The sequence below is a fragment of the Struthio camelus genome, chromosome 8 (genome assembly GCF_040807025.1).
Source record: "Struthio camelus isolate bStrCam1 chromosome 8, bStrCam1.hap1, whole genome shotgun sequence".
Lineage (NCBI taxonomy): Eukaryota > Metazoa > Chordata > Aves > Struthioniformes > Struthionidae > Struthio > Struthio camelus.
In genome coordinates, this window is record NC_090949.1 from 35,498,942 (window position 1) to 35,525,719 (window position 26,778).

Sequence of the window (26,778 nt, forward strand, 5' to 3'; positions counted from 1 at the left end):
ACATGGCCAGAGCCACAGAGAGCAGCCGCTGTTCATATATACATCCTTTATTCAGGGGTTCAAGTATTCAGGCTGAATGAGTGATACAAGTTGGAGAAAGGACAGTATGATGAGCCGAGCCTCCTTGGAGTATAAACTCTAAGTCAATTCCTGAAGTAGTGCTGGGGTCACATCTAAAATTAATTGTTCAAATTCTGCCCTGCTACTAAAGCTACCACAGATGGATGCACAGACGTGGCAAAATCATGGACATGCTACCAGTGAATAATGAAAGGGAGGAGAAAAAAGGAGGAAAGTATCTTCCTCACTAGGTTATAATTCCTGAGAGCTGAACAATACGATGAGGATTTATCATTCAGCTCCATAGTCTTTACAGGGCGTCTGCCATGTGCACAGCACGCTGCAGGTATTACATGTCAATCTAACACTAACAGATGTAAATTCATTCTAAATCAGAACTGGCTTCAAGAGATGCTTGTGATTATTGCTGCCATCAGTCCAGGCTACAGAAATTATGCTGTAATGTTGAAAAGAGAATATTCTATTGCTTTTTCAGGTCAATGAAGAAAACTTATTTACCATTGCCAATACAACTAAAGCATTCAATTGCCAGCTTTATTTGCCCCCTCCCCCCGCCCCCCACCAAATTTTGCGTATGAAGAACCATAGACAAAGATTGATATAAAGACGATTTCCTTTGGGGTGGGAGGGAAAGAAAGATGGCATATCAGAAGTCATATTTTTAAGGCTAGAAGAGCTGGATTTAGTGCCTCAGAGCTAGTCAAGGCACTTGTAGCCAACCATTCAATAGGACTGATTTAGCCAAATCTGCTACCATCCCTTTCCAAGTACCAGATCACCGAAATTCTGGAGAGCGAGATTTTACTTGAAAAACAATTCACTCCTCCCCAAGCAGGCTTTTGGGTCCTCCACTCCAGCAGTAACCCTTCTTTCCCTACCCAGTCCACTGCCATGATTTTGTCCAAGTCAAAACTGTAGTGACTGTTGCCACAAGTGCCTCTTCTCTTCTGAAGGGAGAAGATAACCTTTCAGTGTAGTGCTCAGCACACCCCCCACCTGCTCAGGCAACTTTGATGGCTTTACCTGCATGCCTTAGCTGACACAAAACACAGCCTCAGAGCTGACTAGTACAGGACAGAAAGCCTTATTCTCTCCAGCTAACCCTCCTTAATGCAAGAATCACAGCCAGATATTCTAGATACCAGAACACAATGAAAGTCACTGAGAAACTGAGAACTGTGCCGGCTAAGTGGGTCATGCTGTCCAAGTCTACTGCATAGTCTAGACTCTGCCTACAAAGGCTGGGAGTTAATAAAGCATCTTTCTCTCTTGCACTCTCTCTCTCTCTCATTTCTTTTTGGTATGAGATTACAAACCACATTTTTATTAGGTCATCTTAGCACTGCAAAGCATATCTTCAGCATCCCATGGAGTGGTGCTCGGGACAACATTAAACCAGTGAATTGTAGCAACTGCCACAAGGGCAGAGCTGTAGCTATAGTCAAGTCATTTTTAGGCGATGCACATCACATGGATCACTTACTCCGTGACAGCAGTTCTTGAAGTCATCAGACTTTCAATCATCTGAGAGAGCGTATGTTCAAAATAAAGCTACTCAGAAACTTTCCTGCTAATTTGCATAAATTAATCAATGCATGCATGCTCTCTAAACAGAAAACTCATTAGCTAAATGTTGTGATAGTTTAAACATTAACAATCATTTCTGAAGTGATGCACTTTCTCAAAGTCTCTTTGGGAACAAATGAATGCTGCTGAGGACACACTAACTGTCAGACGCTCGTGTCTGCACATGAATGTTACATCTTTACAAAATTATTAGATCTTTTTTCTAAAAAGAAATAAAAATCCATGGAAGAAAGAAAAAGAAACAAATTCTGGGAGTAATTTTACTTATTTACATTCCCTAATTTCCTGACTATTCTAAAGGAGCTACTGCTGATTAAAATGGCCTAGATTTTCAAAAATGCCCCAAGGGGTTTTGACATCTATGAGATCTAATAGTCAAAACAGAAAGCATCATTTCCGCTAAACAGAAAGCATCATTTCAGCTGAGCTGGGCAACTGAAAGCAAGGCACATGAAATCAGTAGCCAGGACAACCATTTCTGAGCTTCCTCATACCAGCTAGCCATCCTGCAAAAATTTAAATCTGAAATCAAGATGACAAATATCACAGGAGAACTCACTTTCTGTTCACAATCGCCCAGTCTTCTGTGTAACTTCTTACACAATCCCTCACATGAGGGTCCATCTCACTGTTAAAAGAATGAAAACAAATATCTTCAAAATCACAGACAACATACTGTCTTCTTAAACACATAGACTTTTAACTTAAGACTGCATTTATTCTTTCAGACATTTACGGAAAAAGAGTCTATCCTTCAGCCCTGTAGACACTCAAATCCAGAACAACTTGCTCTTTTGTGCAAGATGTCTCCCTTTTGCCTCCTACCTCTCCTCAGGTACAGCCGACACAAGGGTCCGACATTCCCGGGGGGTATACACGACCTCAATGTCATCTGGAGGAAATTCAAGCAAGTCTCTCAGGGGGCCAGACTCTACCGCAATTGGGTGGGTAACAAGGTAGTCTTCCAAATCAACTGGTTCCACTGCTTCTGTAAGTGGCACCTAGGAAAAGATAAGCAACGGAAAGGTGTTTAAATAAGAAGAAAATAAACAAAGCAGAATATGACACGTGCATGTGATTTTTATTTTTTTTAAACCAGTTCTTCTGCCTTTTTGATGAAACTTGATCTAACGTCAGACTACAATTAACTTTAGTGGTGTTGGCCTTAACTGACACACATCATAAAGCTATTTTTAAATGTCTTACCTTTTATCTGCTATCTCTGGATATTTATATTATGTACACCATCATCATCTCAAACAAAGCAATACATTTTCGTCTGTTTTCAAGAAACACGTTGGTTTTCTTCAAAAGCGAATATTACACTATTTCACATGTGTATCACTTTTGACTTATTCTTACCATACTGCTGTGCTGATCACAAAGGGAACCTTCATCCTCACGCAAGATGCAAAGCACTCTTTCACCCTTAGGCACAGCCCGCAGACAGGAATGCAAAGCAAGAGCCAAGAAATCACCAAGCAACAAAACTCTAAAGACTAATATTATTTTGAATTAAATGGCTTCTCTAGGGAAAACCTAGAGCATTGTTTGTCAGTCACCAGTACAAGTTTAACCACCTCTTCTCCCTGATGTCAGGACCTTCAGTGCCATAATGACTCAGGCCACACGAGGAAGACATATCACTCTAAATATACTGGATGCTTAACGTGCATGTTTACTGGGCAAAAAGCTTGCACACAAAGCCCAAGGAACGACTGAACAACCCTAAGTGATGGGAAGCGCTAGATTTCACTGGAAGTGTTGGTCTCACTATAGTGCAAAAGAGTGAGCTTTTTTTTTAGAAACAAGAAAAAAAAAATAACTGCATATACTGGATACATATTCATATTGCACAATCATGTACTTTATATACCTATATATGATACGTAAATATATCTCTTCTGATATGAGATCATTATACTACAAAGGCTGCATGTAAACACATACACCAAGAAAATGAGACATTAAAAACTAGTTTTGAGGAACAAGTTTCTACAGCAACTGACAGATTTCCTAGAATTCCCTGGCACATCCCAGCAAGACTGAATGGCTTAGTACTAGTCATAAAAACACATCAGAATTTAGTGATCTTTCTCTACTACTTCCTCTTTCCTGTCATGGAGGACATTTCTCTGGTACAGGGAACTATATCAGGGCTTGTCTTCTGTTGGAGATGATTTTAAAAATAACACCTACTATTCAAGTTTAAAATGTGCTTCTCAAAAAATTTGCTATCCCAGTCTAGAAATTCTACTTTTTAAATATCTCTTGCCAAAAAGTTCTGAAATGAATTAATTTTGTTCAAAGCAAAAGACTTGGCTAACACAGAACGGCTATTGAAAGAATCTCTCCTACCAAGCCAGCTTCAATGAATACTGCGGTTTTCTTGAAAGGCAGAAAGCCAAACCTTCAGCAGGAAAGTGGGATGACTCCAGTCAAGTCAGCTGAGCTAGAGCACATGACTTTATGGCAGATAAGAATCTGGATGACAAAAGAATACGAAGTCTAGAAACTCAGTGTTATGTTCTGCAATTTAGGTAAAAGAAACAGAATAATCTCTATGTAGAAAAATTCATTGCGGTCATCACCTATTTAACTCTGCTCCCACAACCCTTTTCCCCCCTTCTAATCTTCAACTTAGGAAATGAACTGCAGGTATGTGGTTCACAGATCAATTTTGAAAATAAAACTCAGGTACTTTTAAATGATTTTGCTAGTGCAAAACTCATATTAAGCAGAACTTGTCATTACTCTTTCCCACATAAGAATTAGAAAGTCATCACTCACACTGCCTGGTTTTTATATACAGACAGACCAGTTCCACGTGGCACTATATAAATGACAAAACTTACCGTAGTAAAGTATGACAGTTGATTATTGAGGAACTGCTAAAAGTGCATGCTTTTCAAAGAACGAAGAAGGGAAGAGTTGCTATATAACACTACCGCTACCTTGCATGCATACAATCCTTTTCCCCATTAAATCTCAGAACGCTTCATAATAGAAGAAAAAGCATTTTAGAAAAGGGGACTTGTTGTAAATCAAAATAAAAATAACAAAATGACTGGGCAAAGGCCACAGAGTTAATTGGTGGTTAATTGCCAGCCCAGAACTCCCCGCAACCCGCAATGTCGCTTCCGTGCCAGATACCGAAAGCGACGCCATGGGAAGAGGGACAGAGGCTTGCGGTAGCCTTGCAGGATGAGTGAAGACTGTTTAACTGCACCTATTTTTAAGCCCTAATATTTTAAGATTTATTTTTATTCTTCCTACTAACCTCTCTTACGCACTGGCAGTTTCAAACGTTATGCACCCTTTTGGTGCGTTTTTCCAGCAAAACTGAACTGGTCATGTAAGTATTACATTTCAATCAGCACATACTAATTTACCGATAGGTTTCCCCAGGCTAATAAAGAGGAACTGCCTCCTCATTTCCTCCCATCTTTCTAATCCTCTCATCCCGTTAAACAGAAGAAAGTTACAATAGATGCTAATGTATCTCTAAGTATTATTACAGACACAACACACCAGAAGGTTCTGAGCACACGTGAAAAACAAAAGAGTGGAGTCCTAAACGCACCAAGTTCCCTGGTTTCTGACGCTTTACCTCCCAAATTGCACTTGTCCAACAACAACATTTAATATAGTTGACAAAAGAAAAACCGGCTATGCCAGTGAGAGGTTTGATCTTGAAAGGTGGGCAGCGCTTATGGGGCTACCCGGCACCCAACCTGTGCTCCAAGAAGTCCCAAGCCCTTCCTACATCTCAGGGTTAGGCCCAAGGTTCCACTTTACAGTTTTCCAGTTTGTCTCTTCAGATAACTATTGTACCATGAAGATGTAAACAAACATAAAAGTCAAACCCAGAAGCCTGTATTAGACTCGCCATCTGTGCAGCCAGAAATACTGTCTAGCACCTGGGTAAACAGGCCAAACATAAATTCATGGCTACGAAGAGGAACTACTTCACGTCAGACTATTGGCAGATAAAAGGCAAGCACATTATTTTAAGCTTTAGATGTTTGTGGGGGAAGAAGTGATGAAAGAGGAGGAGGGAAAAAGGATGAACAAACATTATCAAAAAGGAAAATGAACCCAAATGCTGCCCCAGAGTTTGAACTGAACCAAGACAGCTCCTCTCATGGCATTCCCTGTTGATAGCTTAACATTTCTTCCGTCCTGTTTTGCGCTTTCGCATACCTCTGAAGTTCGGGGTTAGACCGAGAGCAAAAATACTACACAAGGGGCTGTTCTCCTGGTATCTGCAACCTGACCAAAGCATCAGTCGTCTGAAGTTGTCATAGCAACCCATCAGATCAAATACACACACTCAAAACAGTCCAACTAGTTCAGATAAAGACCAGGTTATCCAATCTAGTCATCCAAGCCTCATCGCTGACTGAGAAGAAGAACCTGTTTTATCATCTCATCTCAGAGTCTCCAGACCTGGTTTATTTTTCCTGATGGCATCTGAAAGCGATGATGCACTCAACAGCTGACTCCCAGTGACTATTAGGATTGTGACACTTTCTTAGTTTACAAAACGTTCATCCTTATCCTTGTGCCTCATTCTGATATACAACTGAACTCCAGATAGATTGCAAAAACAGTACAAACACAAGTCCCACTTCTAGTTGCATATTGAAAGGTTTTGAAATCTGCCGCTGCAGAAATGCAGGGAAAAAAGGAGGAGCTATAAAGCTGTCCTCTTCCGCACCGTCTGCTGACAGTCCAGAGACAAGGCTGCACCTTGCCAGCCACATGCAATCTTCACACTGCTTCCAGGAAACGCCTTTTCAGTTCAACCTGACAGTTCCTAGGAAGGAACAGTAGACGCTTCCTCCACATAAGCGCAGCCAGTTTTTCTTCTTCAAACTTCCAAAGGTACAAGAGCAACTTTAGGCAAGTATTTGCAAACCTGCTATCCACCTACCACCTGGCTAATAAAAGTTAATGGAGGAACACTGGAGTGTTAGTGTAAGAAGTTGTTGACAGCGTATCTGCTTCTGCCACGAGGAGTTTAGTAAGGCTCTCTGGAAACTGAAGCTGTACACAAGTTTAATCATCTTCATAGCTAGGATTATGAAATAGTTTCAATTAATGGCAGATGTGTACTAAAAACATGCAAAGGAGAGCTCTCAGAATCACTACTACTAATCAACTGTTCTTTAAAAAAAAAAAAAAACTGTAATTTAAGACCAATTTTTAGACAATCCCTCAGATAATTCTCTAACAGAGTCTTCACTCAATTTTTGTCCCTAGGGTCAGACACTGTCACCTCAATCACAGCAAGTGCTATTCCAGTGCGATTAATGTTAATGGGGAGAAAGGGACCGCTCAGTGTGCGCAAGAGGGGCATAACCAGCTCCCAAACGGATGTAAACATCCCATGCAACATATGGATAAACTGCTAGTACCAAAAAAAAAAAAAAAACCCACACACAGGGTGCTCTCTTTCAGCTGTATGCAGTTACCCCAAATCAAACACATCGCTTGCAAATAATGACACTGCCTATGCTCTTAATATGACCACTGATATACACACTTTTTCAGCTTAACTAAGACACCAGCCTGATTGACCTGGCTTATATAAAATACTTAACACATACAATCCATAGGGGAATCTGTGTTGCTGTAGTTACAGCTCTCAGCACTTGCATTACAAAGCCCTATTTCAAAGCTTTATAACTCTTGTGGAACAGGGACAGTCAAGCTTTCTCTTTTAAGGCTGTGTTATTCTTCACTGTTACATGCCCTTAAAAGCTTGAAAATAAAATTTCGTTTCCTATTGACTTTCTCCTTCTCTAGACAGCAAACATTGTATTTTGCTGTAGTTTTAGTGCTCTGCTAGCCAGCAGGCTTTTCCTTTCTATTTATTTCCTTCTTTGAGTACCTGCATCATCATCATCATCAGTTACAAAAGAAGCATCTGCACAAATCTGGCAACAGGACCGTGAACCCCTGCTAGAGGAAGAGCATAACTCCGTGGAGGATAACACAGGCTCCTGTTCACTTTAGCTGAGAATCTCATCCACAGATTAAAGGAGGGAAAGCTGCACACGGGACACCATTGTGTGGGACTCAAGACTTATTCAACCCCACCAAGAAAAAAACACTAAAGGACAGGACAGAGTGGTATTGGATCTGCTCTGTTTCAGTGCTCTAGAGAATGAAGACGAATGAAATCGGATCCCGCTGTACACAGAACAGGTTCCCTTCTGACAAGCAGGATTTCCAGAGCGCCCCAGTGATCGCAGGGTTTGCCAAGCTGCAGTAACCAACAGGAAAATCAGCAGCCACCTTGTACAGACAGGAGCTGAGCAATCCGAAGTGCAGGGTGAGGTAACTCAAAAGCAGGGATGCCTCGCTAACAGCGATGGGCACTAAACAGACAGTGGGGACAACAGACAATCTACCTTCCCTAGACGCACTTTTCTGTCATGCTGAAGAAATGACCCATGCATAGGTATTTAATTAGCATACCATTTAATTAGTCACCATTACGTGCCCTTGTCTGAACAACCTTCCTCTCCAGTTTGTTGCCTTACTGAGCCAACTACTTCTAGGCTAGTATCAAAAGACTACAGGTCTGTTGTCCTAGGCGTTGGACGGGCACCCAGTGAGGGATGGCAGCAGGAAGTAGGATGGAAAAAAGGGACAATTATCATCTCAATTTCACAGATTTAGACTGAAGCACGAAAAAAAAAAAAATCAGGGAGCAAAAACCCACATATGCTCAGACATGTCCTGCATAGATCATTGCTGTGTGTCCTGATGCCCACAGGCATCCTAAGTTTTGCCTGAAGGGCTTTAACCTGTACTTTCCCTACACAAACAGCTGGGCAGAGGGGAGATCTCAGGATCCTGCCCCACCAGTTTGTTGCCTAACTCGTGTGCGTTGTACCGAGCATCACAAGTACTCTTGCGGGACTTGCTCTAAGCAGCACACTAGGGTCCCAGCTACGATTTCACCAACTCTTCCAGCAAGCATACATCAGCGAAGCCATGAGAAGCATGGTTGCCTTCTCATTTCCATCTCCCTTCCTCTGCCCTCCCAAGGTGCTTATTCTCATTCCCAAGGAGCCCCTTGCCTCATGCTGGCACAAACTCTGGGCAGCCAAAAACTAATTGTGTTTGTTGCCAGGTTAGTTTTAACCTTGATTCCTCTTCTCTCCAGTTCACGGTGCAGGAGCACAATCCCTTGTGCCAGCGTGCGGGAGGGCAACAGGGACAGGAACCAGTGGTTGGGGAGAGGGAGACAACTGCAGTACCATTTAAAATGGTTATGGCAGGATGGCTTGACAGGATTCACCTGGTAGGACAGGGAGTTGAACTTACCTCCCTCACCTCCGCATGCAAGATCCATTTATCTAAAATGAGATGCACAACTCCCAAGGGCAGAGACCCAGCCTTTGCATGTGTTTGTAAAGATCACAGCACAATTTGGGGCCCTGTGAAACCGACAACGGCAAAGACTGGAAGGTTATATCTCCTGTCTCCCGCGTGGGAGTAAAATTCACTGGGAGGATATGATAAGGGACCATGAAAAATTAGCCTTGCAGAGCTCCTCATCACAGGGAGGATCCTCACTACTCTTTTCATTTGGCAGCTAGGTACTTTTTTAAAATCAGGATGATATTTCTTGCCAATTCTGAAAGTAGGACAAAGTTCCACCTCAACTTCAACATCTCCTTAAATATTAAACAATTTATAATGTGTTAAAATTGTAACAGATTGCACCAAAGTTTCAAATTCCGAATTAAAACCAACCTACCACCCACTGCCTCCGTGGGCAAAATCTTAGAAAGACAGAAGAACCAGATTAACATTTCAAAGCTGAGCCCAAGCCTTCTCCTCGTTATCACTAGCTCTCCAGGGCAAACAGTCACTTCCCTTGTTGAGCATTCAGGAATGCAGATGGCCTGTTCTTGTTATGTCAAAATCCCGTCACCCTTAAAGCCATACTGGTATTGCAGGGGACTGACGCGAGTCAACAAATTTGAGGCACAGTAGAAAGTACTCAGCATAAGTCTTAAAATACAGGAAACATAACAAACTAAAAAAAATGAACTTGCAGGCAAGTTAAAGGAGGTACTGGTTAAAGAAATTAATTTGCTAAACAGAGGCATCAGAATTATTTTTTATTTGGAAAATACAGGCTATATTCACTCTAAGAGCTTTTGAAAGTTCAGCAATGCAATATTAACCACTCATAACATTCAATTTATTAAACAATGTATGTTTTACTTGCATAAATTACATTTTATTTCACATAAACACTTGCACAAAAATAGTCATCAGTGGATTCAAATTCTAAGAATCACATATTCTTCCACTGCCATTTACTGCATTTTAAGAAAAAGTATATATATGCATACATCTGCATGCCTGGTGAGTACAAAGAACTTCTGCATGCAAGTTTTTGGCTGTATTTATAATATATGGAAATATTCAAATGAACTAAGGAGATTCCTGCATGAAATTTCTGCTTTTCATCAACCACAGACAGACACTGTGTCAAACCAGGATGATACCTCCTCGATGATAAAATGCAGTCATTACCTCAACATACATGCATAGTCTCTAGAACGTAGTTTTGTATCTCCTGCTTTGCTCTAGCGCTCAATATTTCTTTTGCATGGTATTTTTGAAAGATGTAAATACTGGAGAGATCAGCCGATAAAAGGCTCTTATTTCAAATTGTAAACTGGCTACTCTTGGCAAAGTTGGGATCCATTTGGTCCAATAGATAGAGTATCATCTTCAAACAATGGGTAAGTTTATCCTTTACTTGACAAGGATGAAGTCTGTGCTCAAGACACTGGCTAGGGATAGATATAGTCTCTCTCTGAAAGAAAATACATTTTATTTGATAATCATGTGTTGAAAAAGTGACCTTCATGTAAAAGAATATAAAGATTATCTTCCTTTAGGAAATTTACAGAGAAGTGATGTTTAAGATAATTGTTGTAAATCATGAATCAGGCTTCCTCTTCCTGCAGAGGAAAAAATATTTATTAAATTCCTTCAAAATTTTCTATAAGTATTCTCTGCTAAGACAGAAATTACTTTAGAAATACTCTTGGACCTTTACTTTTAAGATCTGAGAATATTTATGATTAAGTCTTGCGTTCTTTTTACAGAGGATACCAATGGTGTGTAATGTGGGTCGACTCACGAGGGGTAAATTCACGTCATATCCTAATGCTTAAAATGGGAAAAGCCTCTCATGAAAGAAAATATTTGCAAATATATGTAACTAAAGATAGATCCTAGATATAGTAACTAACAACCACTCACAAAACCAGTGAGATGTTTTATGTACAAATACTGCTAGGTTATTTGCTATTATAACTGGTTACTAATGTAAGAAGCCATTTGGGTATAGAAATATTAATATTAAACAGAGATTAATTAGTTTTGTGGGAATACTAAAGCATTTTCTCAAACTCAGGAAGACACAAGTTATGCCTCCAAGGACGGGGAAGAAGAAAGACAGCATCTTCTTTGATGACTAAGAATCATGTAATCTTACCAAGAGAGTGTTTCAAGAACAGGAAGACTTTGATGCAGAAAACACAAGTGCTGAGACTGATCTGAAAGAGAATGCTACCCTCTGATAAACTGTACTGAAACTGAGAGTGCAGAAACTGAAATAAAGAAACTATCAAACCTCTTTATTAAAGACAAATTTCGGGGGAAAAAAAAAAAACAGCTTGACCAGAGACTGCAGAAAAAAAAAAATCACAGTGCTCCTGCATATTGCACGCTTGGAGCACTGAGACCAGTTCAGGTGACAGGGATCAACAAAGAGCTTCAGAAAAGGAGCAAAATGCGAAGTTAAAGGAGAAGGGTGAGCCTTGCTAATGGACAGAAAGGTCCCTTCCTCCCCTAACTCCTCCACCCACTACGGGCAGCACAACAACCCCACCTGCTTTCTCCCACTCCAGACGCTCGGCAGACCCTTCACTGAGCCAATTCAACCCACCAACCTGGCAGAAAAACATCCACAAGAGGCCAAAGGTGCTGGGAGGTGAGAGCTGGACAGGCACATAACCAGCAGCTGGGAAAAAAAGGGAGAAGCACTTCCCACTTTTGGCACAAACAATACATCAGAGGAGCTGACTCGGATCTTTCCCCCCTGCCCCGAGATCCCTCCAGGCCCTTACGGTTCACACAGGCAGCAAAACCATGGCTGTGAACTGTGTCAGCTCAGCCTTGATTACCACCAATGCGCATGCTCTTCTAGGTGGAAAGTGTAAGGCACAGTCGTGTCTCTATTATCAGTGGGAAATTTATCCAGGGTACGGATTAACCACGAGACGCACGGAGAGACGCCAAAGGTGGCATCGCATGGAGCTGCCTATGTTATTAGCTCAGGAGCTGCACTAGGGGAGTGCGGCCGAAGCGCTCTCTGTACATACCCATGGGAAGAAACTATTGCTTCTGCCACATTCATGAAGAGCAAGGCCTGAGCTAGTAAACCAGGCAAGTGCAAGGTACAGACAGCCCAGATGTCTCAGCTCTGTGCACCTCAATGGTGCTGCTTAAAGAAGCCAGTAGCACGTATTAGCTTTGACTCAACACCCGGCTGAGTCCTGGAGAGGCAGCGCAGTCACAGGGCAAGGCAGAGCCCTGTTGACCAGGGCCCTCTGGCCTCGCGGGCTCTGCAGAGCCCCTAAGTGTCCCTGCACAATGACAGCACTAGCCAGGCCAGTGCAAAACCTGGGCGCGCACACCCTATGAGCCCAGGCAACAGAAAGGTGGGCCTAATTCAAATTAGGTTGGTACTCGGTCAAAAGGGATAAAAATGAACTCAAGCCTTATGACTGCAAAAGGCCAAGAGTGCACATACACACAGGTACCGTTGAAGCAGCGTGTCTACACCTTACCCTCTCGTACACGTCCTCTGACACACGCGTACTTCTTTATGCACTCCCATATGCTCAGTACTAAGGCATGTTCAGCCTGCTCTGCTGAGCCTTTATAAGCAAGCAGCAGCGAGACAGCAGAGAAGGAGAACGAAGCTGTAATTTAGTATCATGAGGTAGCAGCTTTCCAGTCCAGTCCTGCTTCTGCAGCACAGCAACACCCCTGGGATCCCATGCAGCAGCATTAACGTGGAAGACTTGACAAACACACCAATGAATATTTGTCCCCTGTAATTTGAATTCAATGTTAAGATATTTTGCAATTTAGGATATTAGCAGCATTTTCATTAAACATCAGTTTGTTTATGCATTTTATTCCTGAAAAAAGAGATTTCACAGCTAATTTAAGTAAACAGGAAGAGGAGGATTTAATCGCGTTGTTTAGATTCTGAGTATTTATTAATAGGTCTCTCTTGAATGCTTCTTTTAAGTAACTGAATTTACTTGGTATAATAGCATTTAGTTGAGATAACTTATCTCTGCTAATATATATACTGTCTAAATTATTGGGGATAAATCAGATCACCCACCATTTAATGGAAACCAGTCTCATCAACCTAATAGATAAAATGCTCCTGACCTCTGCAACAGGACTCACTACTGATTTTAGAAATAATATGCAACAGTTTCAGTTTACTAAAGAAAGCATCTGCACCAGAGCAGAGTGAGCTGTGAGTAATCCCTAATGGGAGGAGGCAGGGAAGAGGATGTGGATGCCTCTCCCATCCTCCCGTTTGATGAGGATAGGCCATCCAGTGTGCGAGGGCAAAACCTCCAGGAAATACATATAATGGGAGTCACTATTAAGCCTTAATCAGCTTTGAGAGAGCATTAAGACTTGGCTCACTTTCCTTTAATTTTAGTAATTTTGGTGATAAAATTACTTGGCTCTGAACACTTCCCAACGCCTTTTTCTAAACCACATAGGGTATTGTCATGTTTTCCCTCGCAATGTTTCCATTCATTTGCACAAATTATCTCTTTTTCTGTTCTAAATGATGATAAAATAATGAAAACATACAAAGGAACCTACAGTTTCTTACATAATAATTAGATATTATATTGGAATGCACAGAATTGAAGTCTGACACGCAATAAATCTAAGACAAAACTTCAGTTAGCCTGAATAACGCCCATAAACCCAGCAGCACTCTACAGAGATATGTAGATTTCAGCATCTTCATTTTACATGGAGAAAATGGAGTACAGAGAGCAAGTATGGTCAGAACGCATCATGTCCAAGAATCCGCATCACTTTATTTCCAGGCTAATCAACACCTCTTGTAACAGTGCACCTTCTCATATTAATGCTCAGCTATACAGTAACATACACCAACAGACAGGAACTATGACCCTTAATCTACTGGGAACAGCAGCCATGCTTCTGTAAAACAACTGATTTTACATTCCTCCAGCTTATCTGCAAGTTCTGTGAAATGCTGCTCTTCTAATTAAAATATACCTCTAAGGACCAAAACGTTTTAAATTATTTTTTAAGTAACTCTTAACAATTGGTTAGAAGGGGAAAAAAAAAGGAATCAGGCTTTGGACATCAACCACACATATTTCAAAAATCAATCTTTTGCATTTACAAGTCTTCAAAAAGCCAAAGATTTTATGAGTCCTTATCTAATTTGAAAACAAATTATATTAAGCAATAAAATTTACCGAATGTAGAACAAGACCAAGAAACAGCTGGGCTAGAAGCCAGGAAATTAAGAGAAGTCTAGATACCTAGCGTCTTCTGTCCTTTGACAACATTATCTGCCCTCATAAAAGGACAGCACACAGAGGGGAAAAAAACGGACCAAGAGTACCTGACCTGCAGATACAAACCTAAAGTCTCTCCTTCCTAAACCAAACAAGCACAATAAGCCATCAAACAGCAAATCGAGGCACGCACATCAAGATTCAGAGAAAGTTTTGAGGCGTTTCAACAGTAACAAATGTTAATCTGTGACTGCTGCCCAACAATCCAGCTTCCTCCAGGTAAAACTGCTTCAGAAATACGGCCAGAGGAATCCCGCAGGCCTCTGCCACACCACAGCATTTAGCAAACAACAGGAGGAGTGACTGCTGCGATACAGGGTCAGCAGAGAGCGTTAACAAGCACCGTAGCACAAGGAGTTGCTCAAAAGCAAAAACAAACTTAGATAGAAAAGAAAGTGGTTAGTCACGAGAGATTATAATAGTCCATAGTAAACAGTCTAGTTCATCAAATAAACAAAGTAAATGCCCCATCCTAGCAGACGCTGGGGAATTTTTTTGAAAGGAAGTGAGAGCTTTCTGCTTTCAGTGAATACAATCCTACATGTTACTCTTAAGCAGTTGCTCAGGGAGAAGTTAACCCAGCGGAGCTCAGCAGGGGTGAAGCAGCCCAGCCTCCCACTGGAGCACTGAACCCCCTTAACGCACAGAAGATGAGCACAGCACTTGGCTAACAACTGCCAATCACGTACCCAACATCAAGGTGCAGAAACGCACCAGACTGACCAGTGGATTTAGAGAGACTCACAAAATAACTTCAGAATATAAGAACGCCTTCATCTCACCCTCAGACCTTACCAACACCTTTTTCTGAATAACAAATTGTCAGTGCATTGTGTTCTGGATTTCAAAAATAAAAACTCAGTGCTGCAAAGACTGCATCCTGTGAGCAGTCCCATTCAGCATGTTGAGTTATACAGGAAAAACCTCTGAAGGCTTTGGACCTATAGTTAATAACAAACAGCCACGTGCCTGTACAGTCATTTGGAAGCAGTGTCTTTTCTCCAACTCTACCAGATATAAAATTAGAAGCATTTCTAGCAGCATCTTGTCTGTTGCTTGTGAAGCAAAAGGAAAGAGACTTGCTCAAGTTCAGCTAACAGGTTTTTTCCTTTATCCTGCGTTCAACTATATGCAAGCCTGCTGAGCGCAAAAAGTCTCTGCGCTGTGCTTCAGTCAACAAGTAACGAAAGGACCAACCAAGCATAGTCTTTCAATCACAAAAGCACATATTTTTCCAGAAAAAGGTCTACAATGGACCACACGGCATGGAACTTTCAGAACAATTACCAAAAGCTGCTACTGCTGGCAGCTGCCAAGACAGACTCAATGGTGTGGCCTTATTTGGATCATAACTATCAATGCAAATAACACAAGCAAGATGCTTTGCATAGGAGAGACCACATCACATCTGCATTACTATTAAAAGTTTTCCAGTTCCATCCTTGAGACTCAGCAGTACAACTTACTGCCATTGCAGAGATACTCATATGATACTCAAAAGAAACTCACTCATACTGCATTACTAAATTACCCATATCCCTGTTTAAACCCATACCATGCATTCTGTTCAAGGCTTGCAAACCACTGTAGCTAAACAAAACAACCACGCAGAATCAGGGCATTCAATTTTATCATCCACGGCAGTGTTACGACACACAAACTAATGAACTTTTCCAGAGTAAATACTTATTTCAGTTTAACAGTGGTAATGTCTTCTATCTGCATATTTGTTATCAAACCAGGTCAGGCAGGCACGGCAGATTTTGATGCACGCCTGAGGGAGAGAAATTAACCCAAAATTCTTTACAAATAAACCTCTGCCATATTATGCAGTCTCTGGACAGAGACTCCTTACTTGCATAAACATACTTTCGCTACAGACTCTCTTCTACAAACTATCACTTCACGTTAATCATACTTCTGAAAAGCAGCACCTCTGCTCAGCATAGAATTTAATATGACAAACTAGCAGCTAATCATATCAACCATCATGAAATGCAGTTTGATAGGAAAGGCTCACAGCTTGCTTCCAGTCAGCATGACTTCTTCCAGGCTCTTTTTATAGATTCTTGCATAGATTTACTAGAAAAAACAGCAGCAACAGGATAATGAAAGACACAAGAAGTGAATAAGGGACTGACAATATTCTGACCAACAAAATATCTCCGCAAGACCCAGATCCTGCATTACACAGTACATATACTTCAAAAGTAGGCCCCTATTCCTCAGCTATCCATTGCTGCAGGGCAGCAGATTCAACAATCCAGAGTGCTCCATCCAGTCGTAGGCTCCTAATAGGTCTCTCCCTACTACCTAATGCTGGATTATGCAAAAGATCATACAGAACTGCCAAGTCAGGGCTTTGCATTATCCACACCCCCACAGAGACTGCTGCAATAAAACGTTAGCTCTGGACACACCACTCTCATTAACCCTTCCCCCTTTATGCTCCCTCAGTATTAAGACTGGGCACACACAGCTGATAACGCCAGCCTTATAGTCTCCTCATATTCACACAGCTGATGGACAAGAAAATGACACAAATTCCAGCCCTCTTCATTCACCAGTGATACTGGTACAGCCATATCTACTCAAAGATTAACTTTCAGCCTGCAGCTAAGTCACTCTTCTAAGCTAGGGGTCAACTTCATCTTAAAGATCCCTTTTGAGATGACACAGGCTCCAAGGGAGTCTTTGTGCTCTGTATGCGGAAGCTTTAATGCATTACATGGGATAACAGAGCAGGATATGAACTGATGAAACTCTACAGGACTCTACTCCAAAAGAAGGAGAACCCCTGTATTCTCGGAACACTTGCACAGATTGTCACACTCAAGGCACGTTTTCAGTACCGCCTGCTCTAATGAATCCACTTTGAAGAGGAAAAGAAGCTATATATTTATTTTGAAGTTGACTACTGCAAAAGAAACTGCTGTAACTCAGGGCAACAACCCAAATCAAAGGAACACTTCTACAAATATAGTTCCAGCTTTAAAAAGTTTGCTGAACTCTTGAAATTTATACCATCAAGCAGAATATATTTTGAAAGTCGCTGGGAAGCTGCGCTCAAATAATTGACTTCAGTGAGAGTAATTCTGACAACCTGCCTACACTTCAACCACTCTTGAAAGCGGACTGTAAACATGTAAATAAACACACATTCCTTAGGAATAACCACATTCAAACTTTCACGATAGCATTTAAAATGCTTTTAAAGAGCAAAAGAGCTTTATAGCATCTGCTGTGGTTCTACCCTCAATGACCAAGACAAAAAAAAAAAAAAAAAAACAACTACCTAACGAGCACGAGCTTGCACAGAGCTCTTCACGGGCAGAACCAGACGTTCATATGGAATTTAATGCCCAGTCCAGGCTTTCCTAGGACAAAACAACTATGATCTCGTCCAAGGAGCCCCTGTGTCATACAAAGATGCAGCAGGAACATAAACACTCAGCTATGTCAACTTGTTTGAAAGATAAAGATCATTCAATTAGCTTTTCTGCACAGAATTATTTACCTCAGAGTTATCAGGGCTGCTTAGGTCAATAACTTGTCAGCATGTAAACAGACACTGCAATTTCTTTCCAGACTGTAATCAAAATAACTGTGCAGACCTTTTTCACTCTTTCATGTTCCAAATACTACTTACAGTTGTGTGATGAGAGACGCTGCCTCCAATGTTGAGGTTTTTGAGAAGCTGGGGAGATCCTCCATACTGCCCTGAGATCTGCTTCCTGACTTCCGCAGCTACAGTTCTGAAATGAGACAGTAAAAACTCTGTAAAACAATTACAATGAAGGCAATATATGAAATACTCTTTACTCTGTTGGAATAAAATCAAATACTTAGTAGACTGGTTGGAATACAAATGTTAAAGGCCTGTGAGAATGGATCATGTATATTACACTCCCGGAGAGTCATAAAATTCTTGCAAAACTACATATACATATTCCTAACAGTAATTATATACTTTTTTCCTTTTGTGAACCGCTCTTTTGGGTTGAGATGTGGCAATAAAATATATGTGACACTAGCAGGAACCAGTTTCTACCAAGAAGAGATCTCCTCCGGCACCGTCCACACCTCCCAGCAGTTTCAAGCCTGGTCACACATCTGCTCTTGTGCTCTGCTCTTTCATTTTCTTGTCTTGCCTATTTCTGTTTCTATAGACCCAGAGCTAAGCGCTGGCAGCCGCTTTCCACCCAACAGCCAACCCCAGCTCAGAGCCAGAGAAGCAGCCCTACACAGAGCAGGTTGAAATGTCTCGGGAACGACACGTGGAAAACAACTGGCCAGGTCAGAACAAAAACCTATTCCCCCCTTCATGAAGAAAAGGTAGCAGTAGTTCTATGGCGACCAGCAGAGGAGACACGCAATGCACTGACTACCAGGGCATAATGCCTCATCCTCTCCTCTAAAGAGAAATCCCACCACAGGGCAGAGCAAACCACAAATCAGTCCTACCACGCCTGCAGGGTGAAATACATACTATGCCCCTCTTGAACCAGTTTTTTTATTTCCTCAATAAGCCAGTTGTCACTGGTAAGCCCTAAAACATGCAATAGTTAAGTAAACCCACCACAGGAACACCTCAGCAAAGGAACAGCAGCAGCAGAGAGGAAAATGCCAATAGCCAAAGTCTGTCTTAACAAACAGCCATAGGTCAAACCTGAACACAACCGTTTCCAGTGCTCCATCTTGTAACATGCTGTTAAGCTGCAGTCCACCTCAGCAGTAGAGCTGAGACAACCAAGTTTGACACTGTGGTGGAAAGGTTTTTGTTTCAAAAGCAAAACCAAAGGGCAGACTCTTCCTATCAAAAAGGCATTTTGCTGAAAAGCTGCTAACCAGCTGTAGTCAACACGACTTCACCAACATGGAAATGCTCTTCTCCAGAAGTGAATACCAAATTCATCAAACCCAAATCTACTCCCAACCGTCAGTCACAGCACCGCAACATTTCGGTCTGCCGTATCTCCCAGACACAGAACAAAGTCCCTGCTCCAAAGAGTTGACAACCAATGTCTAAGACAGACGAAGAGGCTGCAAGGGGACGAAAATGGTCAGGGTGACTTTTTTCCTGCCGCATCCATGAACTCTGTGGGAGCGGGGTCATGGCTAACAGAATCACTTTTGATCTCACTCAGGAGAACGTGTTGTGTATCACCAACGTGCAGGGGCTGCTAACACCCCATCAAGTAAAGAAGGTTAAACTCCCCTGAGCAAGACCTTGATAACAGGGCAGGCTCCTAGCTTAGGGACTTCTCCAGCAGTCAACGCTGGTGGATAGGAATGAGGGCAGATGGAGACAACTGATGTCAATGGAAGAGAAGGAAACGATAAAAGGGAACTAGCTAGAACAACCAAGCCTACAATGGAGAGCAGATATTTCCTCGGGCCAGAGGATGGGAGTAAGATTAGCTAGAGGAAGCATTATTTTGTCTTTTAAAAAAGTGGACTGCAGGAGGAAAAAAAAAAAAATGTCTCATTTGTTCTGGCTGCAAGAAGTCATTTGCTTTATGTTTGCCTTTATCCACAGGAGACTATGTTTTCACTTCTGGAGGGTGGCTTCTGAAAGCAGACCAAAAAGCTCCTGCTGGGTACGGACAACATTCAGGCTGTCTGATCGCCCTCAAAAGAACCATGTTCCCTGCTCTGTGCACCATGCACGTACACACACTCACAGACATGTTCATAGAAGAACAAGCCATGCACGGTGCTAGCATTTATAGAAAAGTTTGGAATGTATTAAAATGGCTCACTGGCATCGAAAACATTATGCAACTGCAGCTGGTGAGATGTAAAAGCTCGCCTTGGGTTGCAGACGATCTCTGCTTTAAACCTGATCTATGCCTTGGTGCACGTTTTGTGTAATTCCTGACGACACACAGAAGAGAAGCCTTTGCTGCATGGCTGGTATGAAAGATCAGAATCTACGTTTAGCCATGGAATACAACATAGGAAAAATTAAAACTCCTTCCCCAGTTTGGGAGACATATATTCTTTCCAGATGGAAAGTACAGCCAGAAGAGGAAATCTGTCCTCCACTGTGACACCACAGCTGATGTCTAGCCATCTTACTCAGTGTTGCTCCTCCTGCCATGTGCTGGCTCTTTAAAAACTTGACACGTGACTGCGATCCCATTCTTCGTAATATAGTCCCGAGCAGTTCTAGCCCTCTTCCTTCTGCGTGCTGGCCTCAGCTGGATGGCTCTGTAGTGGCTGGCAGCTTCGTTGCAGTTGGAGCACAGCCTGTCCACACGTCCTTAACTCCAGCTACAATGTGCAACTTGAAGCAGAAGCAAGCTCGGCTACAACCACAGTGTTGCTTAGGCACTATAAGCTTGCATGGATGCTATTACACTGCTCAACAGGTCATCTGATGCAACAGGGGAAGAAAGATAGCAAAAAGGGTGCACCAACTAGCATGGTATCTGACCATGTACTACATGTTAATAGCTGTTCTATCTTGCTGCAATAATATTACCTGATATTAAAAACTTTCCTGAAGGACTAGCACAGAAAGTTATAGTTGAGCAGCCTCCAACTCCTTTGACCAAGATTGTAATCGTTACTTTCACCTTGCAAGCAGTCTTAAGTCTTTAACTTTGACAGTTACCCATGTTTGAAGTAACTGGCTACTGTCTGGACCTCGATGGAAATTCCTGAATAAAGTCTACAGGACCTACCCTACATGCAAAGTATTTTCAGAAATTAGTAGCATCCCCTCTCAGCCTCCCTTCTGCGAGGTAAGCAAGGGCCAGATCCTAAAATACACTTTCTGTTTCCTTGATCATCCGAAAGGGTCTTCTCTGCATTTGTTCTGGTTGGCAATCATGCCTTTTTAAGATAGCGTGCTTCATTCTGAACACTCGTTCCAGATGAGGTCTGACCAGAACACTGTAGAATCAAATGAGTATTTTCCTATCGAGAAAATACCTTACCTGACAAATTCTAGGACTTTTTATACCTTCATCACAGAGGTTCACAGTCTTCCTGCAACTGATAATATGCTTGCCTTCTCCCCCTCCATTTCCAAAAGCTGTTTGTCCATCATGAGTGCCATCTATTCACGGCAAGCAAGTTTATATTACATTATAACCCTGAACATTATTCCTATTACAACTAGAAGAGATGCCTCCTAAACCAACTTAGGTTAAAAAGTGCATTACAGCAAACCCAACCAGAAAAAAGAAATAAGTCTCAAAACATTCTCTAACTGAAAAAAATTCATTTGGCAGCACAGAACTGCCATTAAAACTCATTAAAATAAGAACCCACATCATTATAATCATCATTAAAATGATGATTATAAGGACAAATAAAAAACTGCTTCTTTAATAGCCATCTTATACTCAACATGTAATCTGGGATTATTAAACAAAGATTCCAGTTAATTATAGCCCACTGTCACATGAATGTCTGTGTTCAAAGTACATCTCTCCTAGTCACTTCCTTTCTGGTCTTCTTCACTGGTTAATTATTATGTGTTCATGTGGTTCACACATACCAAAAAAGACAAAGCATTCGAAAAAATCCCTACAGAATAGGCTTCTAAAGAAAAACAAGACCGGTCATTTTCAAAGTACTGTGAACTGCAAATAAAAATAATGCAAGCATTTGTCAGTACTTTCATGTTTCATTACTACATACAAGAACCAACTCTGATTCTCTGTGGCCTACTCTCTGCCAAAATCAAAAATCCTTCATTTTTTTAAAAAACTTAAGGAGCATTCTGAAAATATTAGTCCTTTTTGCTTTCTCAAGGAAAGACTCACTACGACCTGTCCTGCTATGTCAAGGAAGGTTATGAACTCTTCCCTGTCACAGAAAAGGTGGGTGAGGATAGAGAGTCTTGTCATCTAGAATGCAAACAGACATGACAATTTTTGCCCAAGATAAAGCTTAACAATGGTTTTCCTCTCATATTGCTATGTTAGTGCAACTCAGTTCTAATTTACTGCCAAGCAGCAATAGCTGGCACTTTTCACTTCTCCCTACACATAATGAGTTTTTCTTACATTCATTTAATAGGAGACATCTTATTCTGTCAAGCAGTTTGAAGAAGTATTTCTTTCCTATAACCCTTATTTTGAAAAGAGGCATGCAAAATGTTTGTTTCTTCCCCTCGTACTAATTTCGAAACTGTTACTCCTCTGTTTTTCATCTGCTGTTTCACATTCAGTGACTCCACATTCAGTGAGCTTTTGCCTCTTGAGCAAGACAGCCTGGTACAGTAAAGCATCTGCGCCAAGCCATAGCAAAGCAGCTTGTTCTCCCTGAACAGCAGAGAATATTGTGCTTACATCGAGTTTATTTTTTAAAGTGAAAGCATCCTTCTTCGTTCAGCTTGCTCTCTTGTGTACCATTTTGCACATCACCGGCTACATCCATCCCACTTTAGTCAAGACGCTCCCGTTTGAATTCCCATGAACAAATGCCACTGGCCACTTGCTTCTTTATTGCCTGTTGAAATGAGGCAATTTGTCCCTCTTTCCCTGCCTGATCGGCCTGGGCTTTCCCGCATGCTGAACAGATGGCTTACTCCAGATTTGAACCAGAGTGCGAGTCAACAGGTATAGAGCGCTGCTGAGGAGGGAAGCTGCGCAAGTGAGAGCTCTAGCCTTGAGCTACCGTCGGTGTAACTCTGACCTGAGTTACTGGACGTAGCCTTCCTCTTAAACCTGAAATCTTGTTTCCTTTGGAGCGAATTCATTTCCCTTTGAGTGAAACGTGTTTGATTTGCAACCAAAAGCTGAGGCAATACCCAGCCTGATCCTGACTGCTGCAGGACACATGTGGGTTCTTAATTAACACAGAAGACAAGCAACAAACATGTTCTCTTTACCATTGGTCAAAACAGAAAACATTACACAACTTTTTTCTGTTCTGTATTCTGATAACATTTGACTATTAAGATTGAAAGTTTCACCCTAGACTGCGGTGAAGGGAACAGGCTCCCAGGAGACCTCACTGTGAAAATCACTACAGGCACACATCCTTCAGGAAAGAACAGTCATATCTCACGTTAAAACAAACAAACAAAAAAGCCGCGTACAAAGAAGCAGCTTTGTAGCAGAGCCTTAGAGATGAACTGCTCTCTCTACCCTCCCACTTGCACTGAGCAGTCGGAGACTTTCTTAAGCTTTCTGGACTACTGCTGACTCAAGCACGAGACAGATAGCCACAAAGGCTGGACAGGTGCAGGCAACACTCAGTATGACTTTTGGAGAACAAGAAGAGGCTGCTCTGAGGTTTCTGTTAAAAATACTTTCCATTACCTGTGAAAACGTTTTGACAGTGCTAATGGCACCCGGGTGTGGGAAGAAATTAAACTGTGATGAATACACTGCTGTGACCCCTGCATTTCTGGCCTGATACAGCGCTCGGGCAAGCCAACGGCAGGCAGCTTTGCTGTTGGTTTCAATGGAGGCAGGTTTCATGCTATCCCCCTTTACCCTGAGGCAGGGTAAAGGCAGCCGTCAGTCTCCCTGACCTGTCATTCAGTCAATGTAAAGGGGCTCTAAGCAAACAGAAACATAGATTTACTCTTCCCAAGGCTCTTTTACACTACCCCATCAGTGTAAAGGGAGCTTCAGCAGAAATAAGATGTTAGCTCTGCATGTAATGAACAGAAGTGCTTTCCCCTTGATTCAAAAGTATAAAGATAACAAGCTGTGATTACTCCAGAAATCTGTCCATACACAATGTAAGAGCTCCGGATGATGGGAAATTTCTGGATCACTGGATGTCTGAGAGTAGAGTCAGCCTCTGACAGTCAGGGCTCTGCCAGGGATCCCCCAGCCAGAGACAACAGCCCTTCATTATGCCACGAAGCTCTCATTCAGGCTGGAGCACCTTGAGAGAAGAGACTGGCCCCACGAGGGTGAAAACAATTTTCTCCAGACTCCACAAAGAGCCAGGGACAGGAAACAAAATTCTCAGCACAAGAATAACAACGGGTGGCAAGAACCACACTGTGAGCTTTGTGTGAGGCTGAAATGCATAGGAAAACTGAGTGTAAGACAGGGATGCTATTCGAGGTCAGAATGACCCTGCTTAATAGTAGGAGCAGTAAAAGAACAACAAAAGGGAAGAGGAAAGAAACAGTGACAATCCAACTAAAGAAGCAGTTCTGGATTGCCTTGATAACCTGATCTCAGGTTGGTTCAAAAGCAACGAGAAAGCACGGTCTTGCATAAAAGGCTGCTTTAGCCTGCTTGAACTGTGTATTCTGTGGGATGTTTGAAGAAAGATTTTTCTTTTTCTTTATTTAAGCTCTGGCAAAATTTTCGAGTCTTCTCCTCCGCCTTTCTCTGAAGAGACCGGAGTTGTGGGATACAGCATGCTTAGATTACGGGGAAATTTAGGAACTCAGTACTGGGCTTTTCAGCAGCGGGCCTTCCATGTCCCATTTCTCTGCCAAGTGATAACAGAAACCCCAGAAAATGTATTGCAGTAATGCAAGTGGGACTCCGAAGTGCATAAAGGTGAGCGCCCAGTGGGCACAGCACAGCACTACCCCAGAGAGGACCACAACTCAGTGCTCGCTTGGTCTGGACAGAACACCCAGCCCGTATTGACAACAAATAAGCAGCTTAGCTGGTTCCTCAAAAATAACTTATCGACAGTTTGTTTGTCTTTTTGTTCTTGAGACTTTTCTTAACGCACAAACTTTTAATTTACTGGTATGAATCCCACCTCCTAACTCCTCTCTCTCTAGTCCTGCAAACACCATGAGCTGAGCAAAGGCACTATCTAGAAATACACCCGTTCCTACACAGAGATGGAAACAACAGCATACAAGTGGTTAGAGAAGAATTATTATGTTCCAGCAGGACATTTTCCAATAACGTTTAACAAAAAATTATTAATAATTTTGAATTATCCTCCATCTCCCCTTTCTTTTACATTTATGATTGCTGTATTTCTGTCTGGGACTTCCCAAATAGTAGCACATGTAGTGTTGTACAGTCTTCCAAGAAATCTCAGCCTCATGTTCATGGATTGCACATCCAGGCTAATATATTTTTAATTAAACATTAACAATTTCAGTCAAGATTCTGGATATTATTTAAACCACTACAGTAATTTTAACTCAGTGTTTCTTCTGACAGGGTTAAGAAAAATAATTAAATACATGTGATGGCCAAGGCTCAGGCAAAATCTCTGTTCTCGTTTGAAGCCTTCCAGTAAAAAAGTGGCATGGCCTGATCAGAAAGACAATTTGTAACAGACAGCCTTCCAAGGATTTTTTGAAACAGCTGTAGCAGTCACTGATAGCTGCTATTCCTGATATTTAAATACTTCAGTAGTAATAAACAGACACCACATGGTACTTGATTTCCATACATATTCTTGAGGTGCACCGCACTGGTGGAAGAAAGTACAGATAATAAATCAGTGCTATGAGGACTACATATGTGGTCTTTCTAAGAAAAGGAGCAGCTGACCTCACTTTTCTCTTTCTACCACTGCTGTAATAACCAGCTTAGTAAATTGCGCTCTTTGGTAGGTAGGTTTTGAAGTAATTTACCTTGGTAGATCTGAATTACATACTATGAGCCAAATATAGAGCAGCATGACTATTTCCTGTGAATAAGACAAATGGTCCGTCTACCTCTATGAGTAAGCTGAACCGGAGGGCAGAGTGTGAAAATGTGATGGGTCTATTCTTCTTTAAACAATGGAACCAGGGAGGGCTTCCAGCAGCCACCAACACAGCTCTTGGGACTTCCTCCGTATCCTGCTTGCTTGTGACCAAAGCTAAATCCCTAATCCTTTGAAACAGCACTATTCAGAGCAGTATATTCTGTATCAGCATGAGAAGGGCTACAACTCAGTCTGAGCACCGCCAGGTACCTCATCTCTTCTACCTAGAAGGCTTTGCCTTCAAATACCCTGGATGTGCAGTCCATGAAAAATGAGGCTGAGATTTCTAAGACTGTACAACACTACATGTACCACTATTAGGGAAGTCCCAGACAGATATACAGACAACAGTCTTATAAATAAATGTAAAAGAAAGGGGAGATGGAGAAGCAGCAGCAGCAGCTCTGTTCTGTGAGGAGAGGACATCATTGCATGCTACCTGGTCCTTCTGCAAGCACAGCATGCGTGAACAGTAAATTCCACAAATGAATCTAAAGCGTAAAAAAGGAGACCTCTGCATGCAAGCACACGCTGCTGCCACTTGGCTAGTATGAAAACACATCAAGCGGATCAGATCAAGAGGTACGCATAGGTGGCACAGCTGCAACCCTCATCATTACTATCCCACTAAATTAATAAATCTGTGCTAGTGCTTGATAAACTTATGGTAATGAGCTAGTGCCTGACACAGGCAGAAAAAATGAGCACTAACAGCAGTGACCCTAGGGTCATTTTATTTAACTTCCTGCCAGGG

At 41.8% G+C, this 26,778-nt stretch overlaps 1 protein-coding gene across 17 annotated transcripts in view; it reads right to left on the reverse strand.

The window, feature by feature from the left end:
- Window positions 1-26,778, reverse strand: part of DOCK7 (dedicator of cytokinesis 7) — a 110,569-nt gene that overhangs the window by 82,010 nt on the left and 1,781 nt on the right. For all 17 annotated transcript variants that reach the window (XM_068953404.1, XM_068953408.1, XM_068953407.1 and 14 more), the window contains exons 2-4: window positions 18,022-18,127; window positions 2,494-2,669; window positions 2,228-2,296 (exon numbers count right to left, since the gene is read on the reverse strand). In XM_068953404.1, coding sequence (XP_068809505.1) covers window positions 2,228-2,292 — 65 coding nt within the window. In that variant the 5' untranslated portion in view covers window positions 2,293-2,296; window positions 2,494-2,669; window positions 18,022-18,127. The remainder of the gene's footprint in view (window positions 1-2,227; window positions 2,297-2,493; window positions 2,670-18,021; window positions 18,128-26,778) is intronic.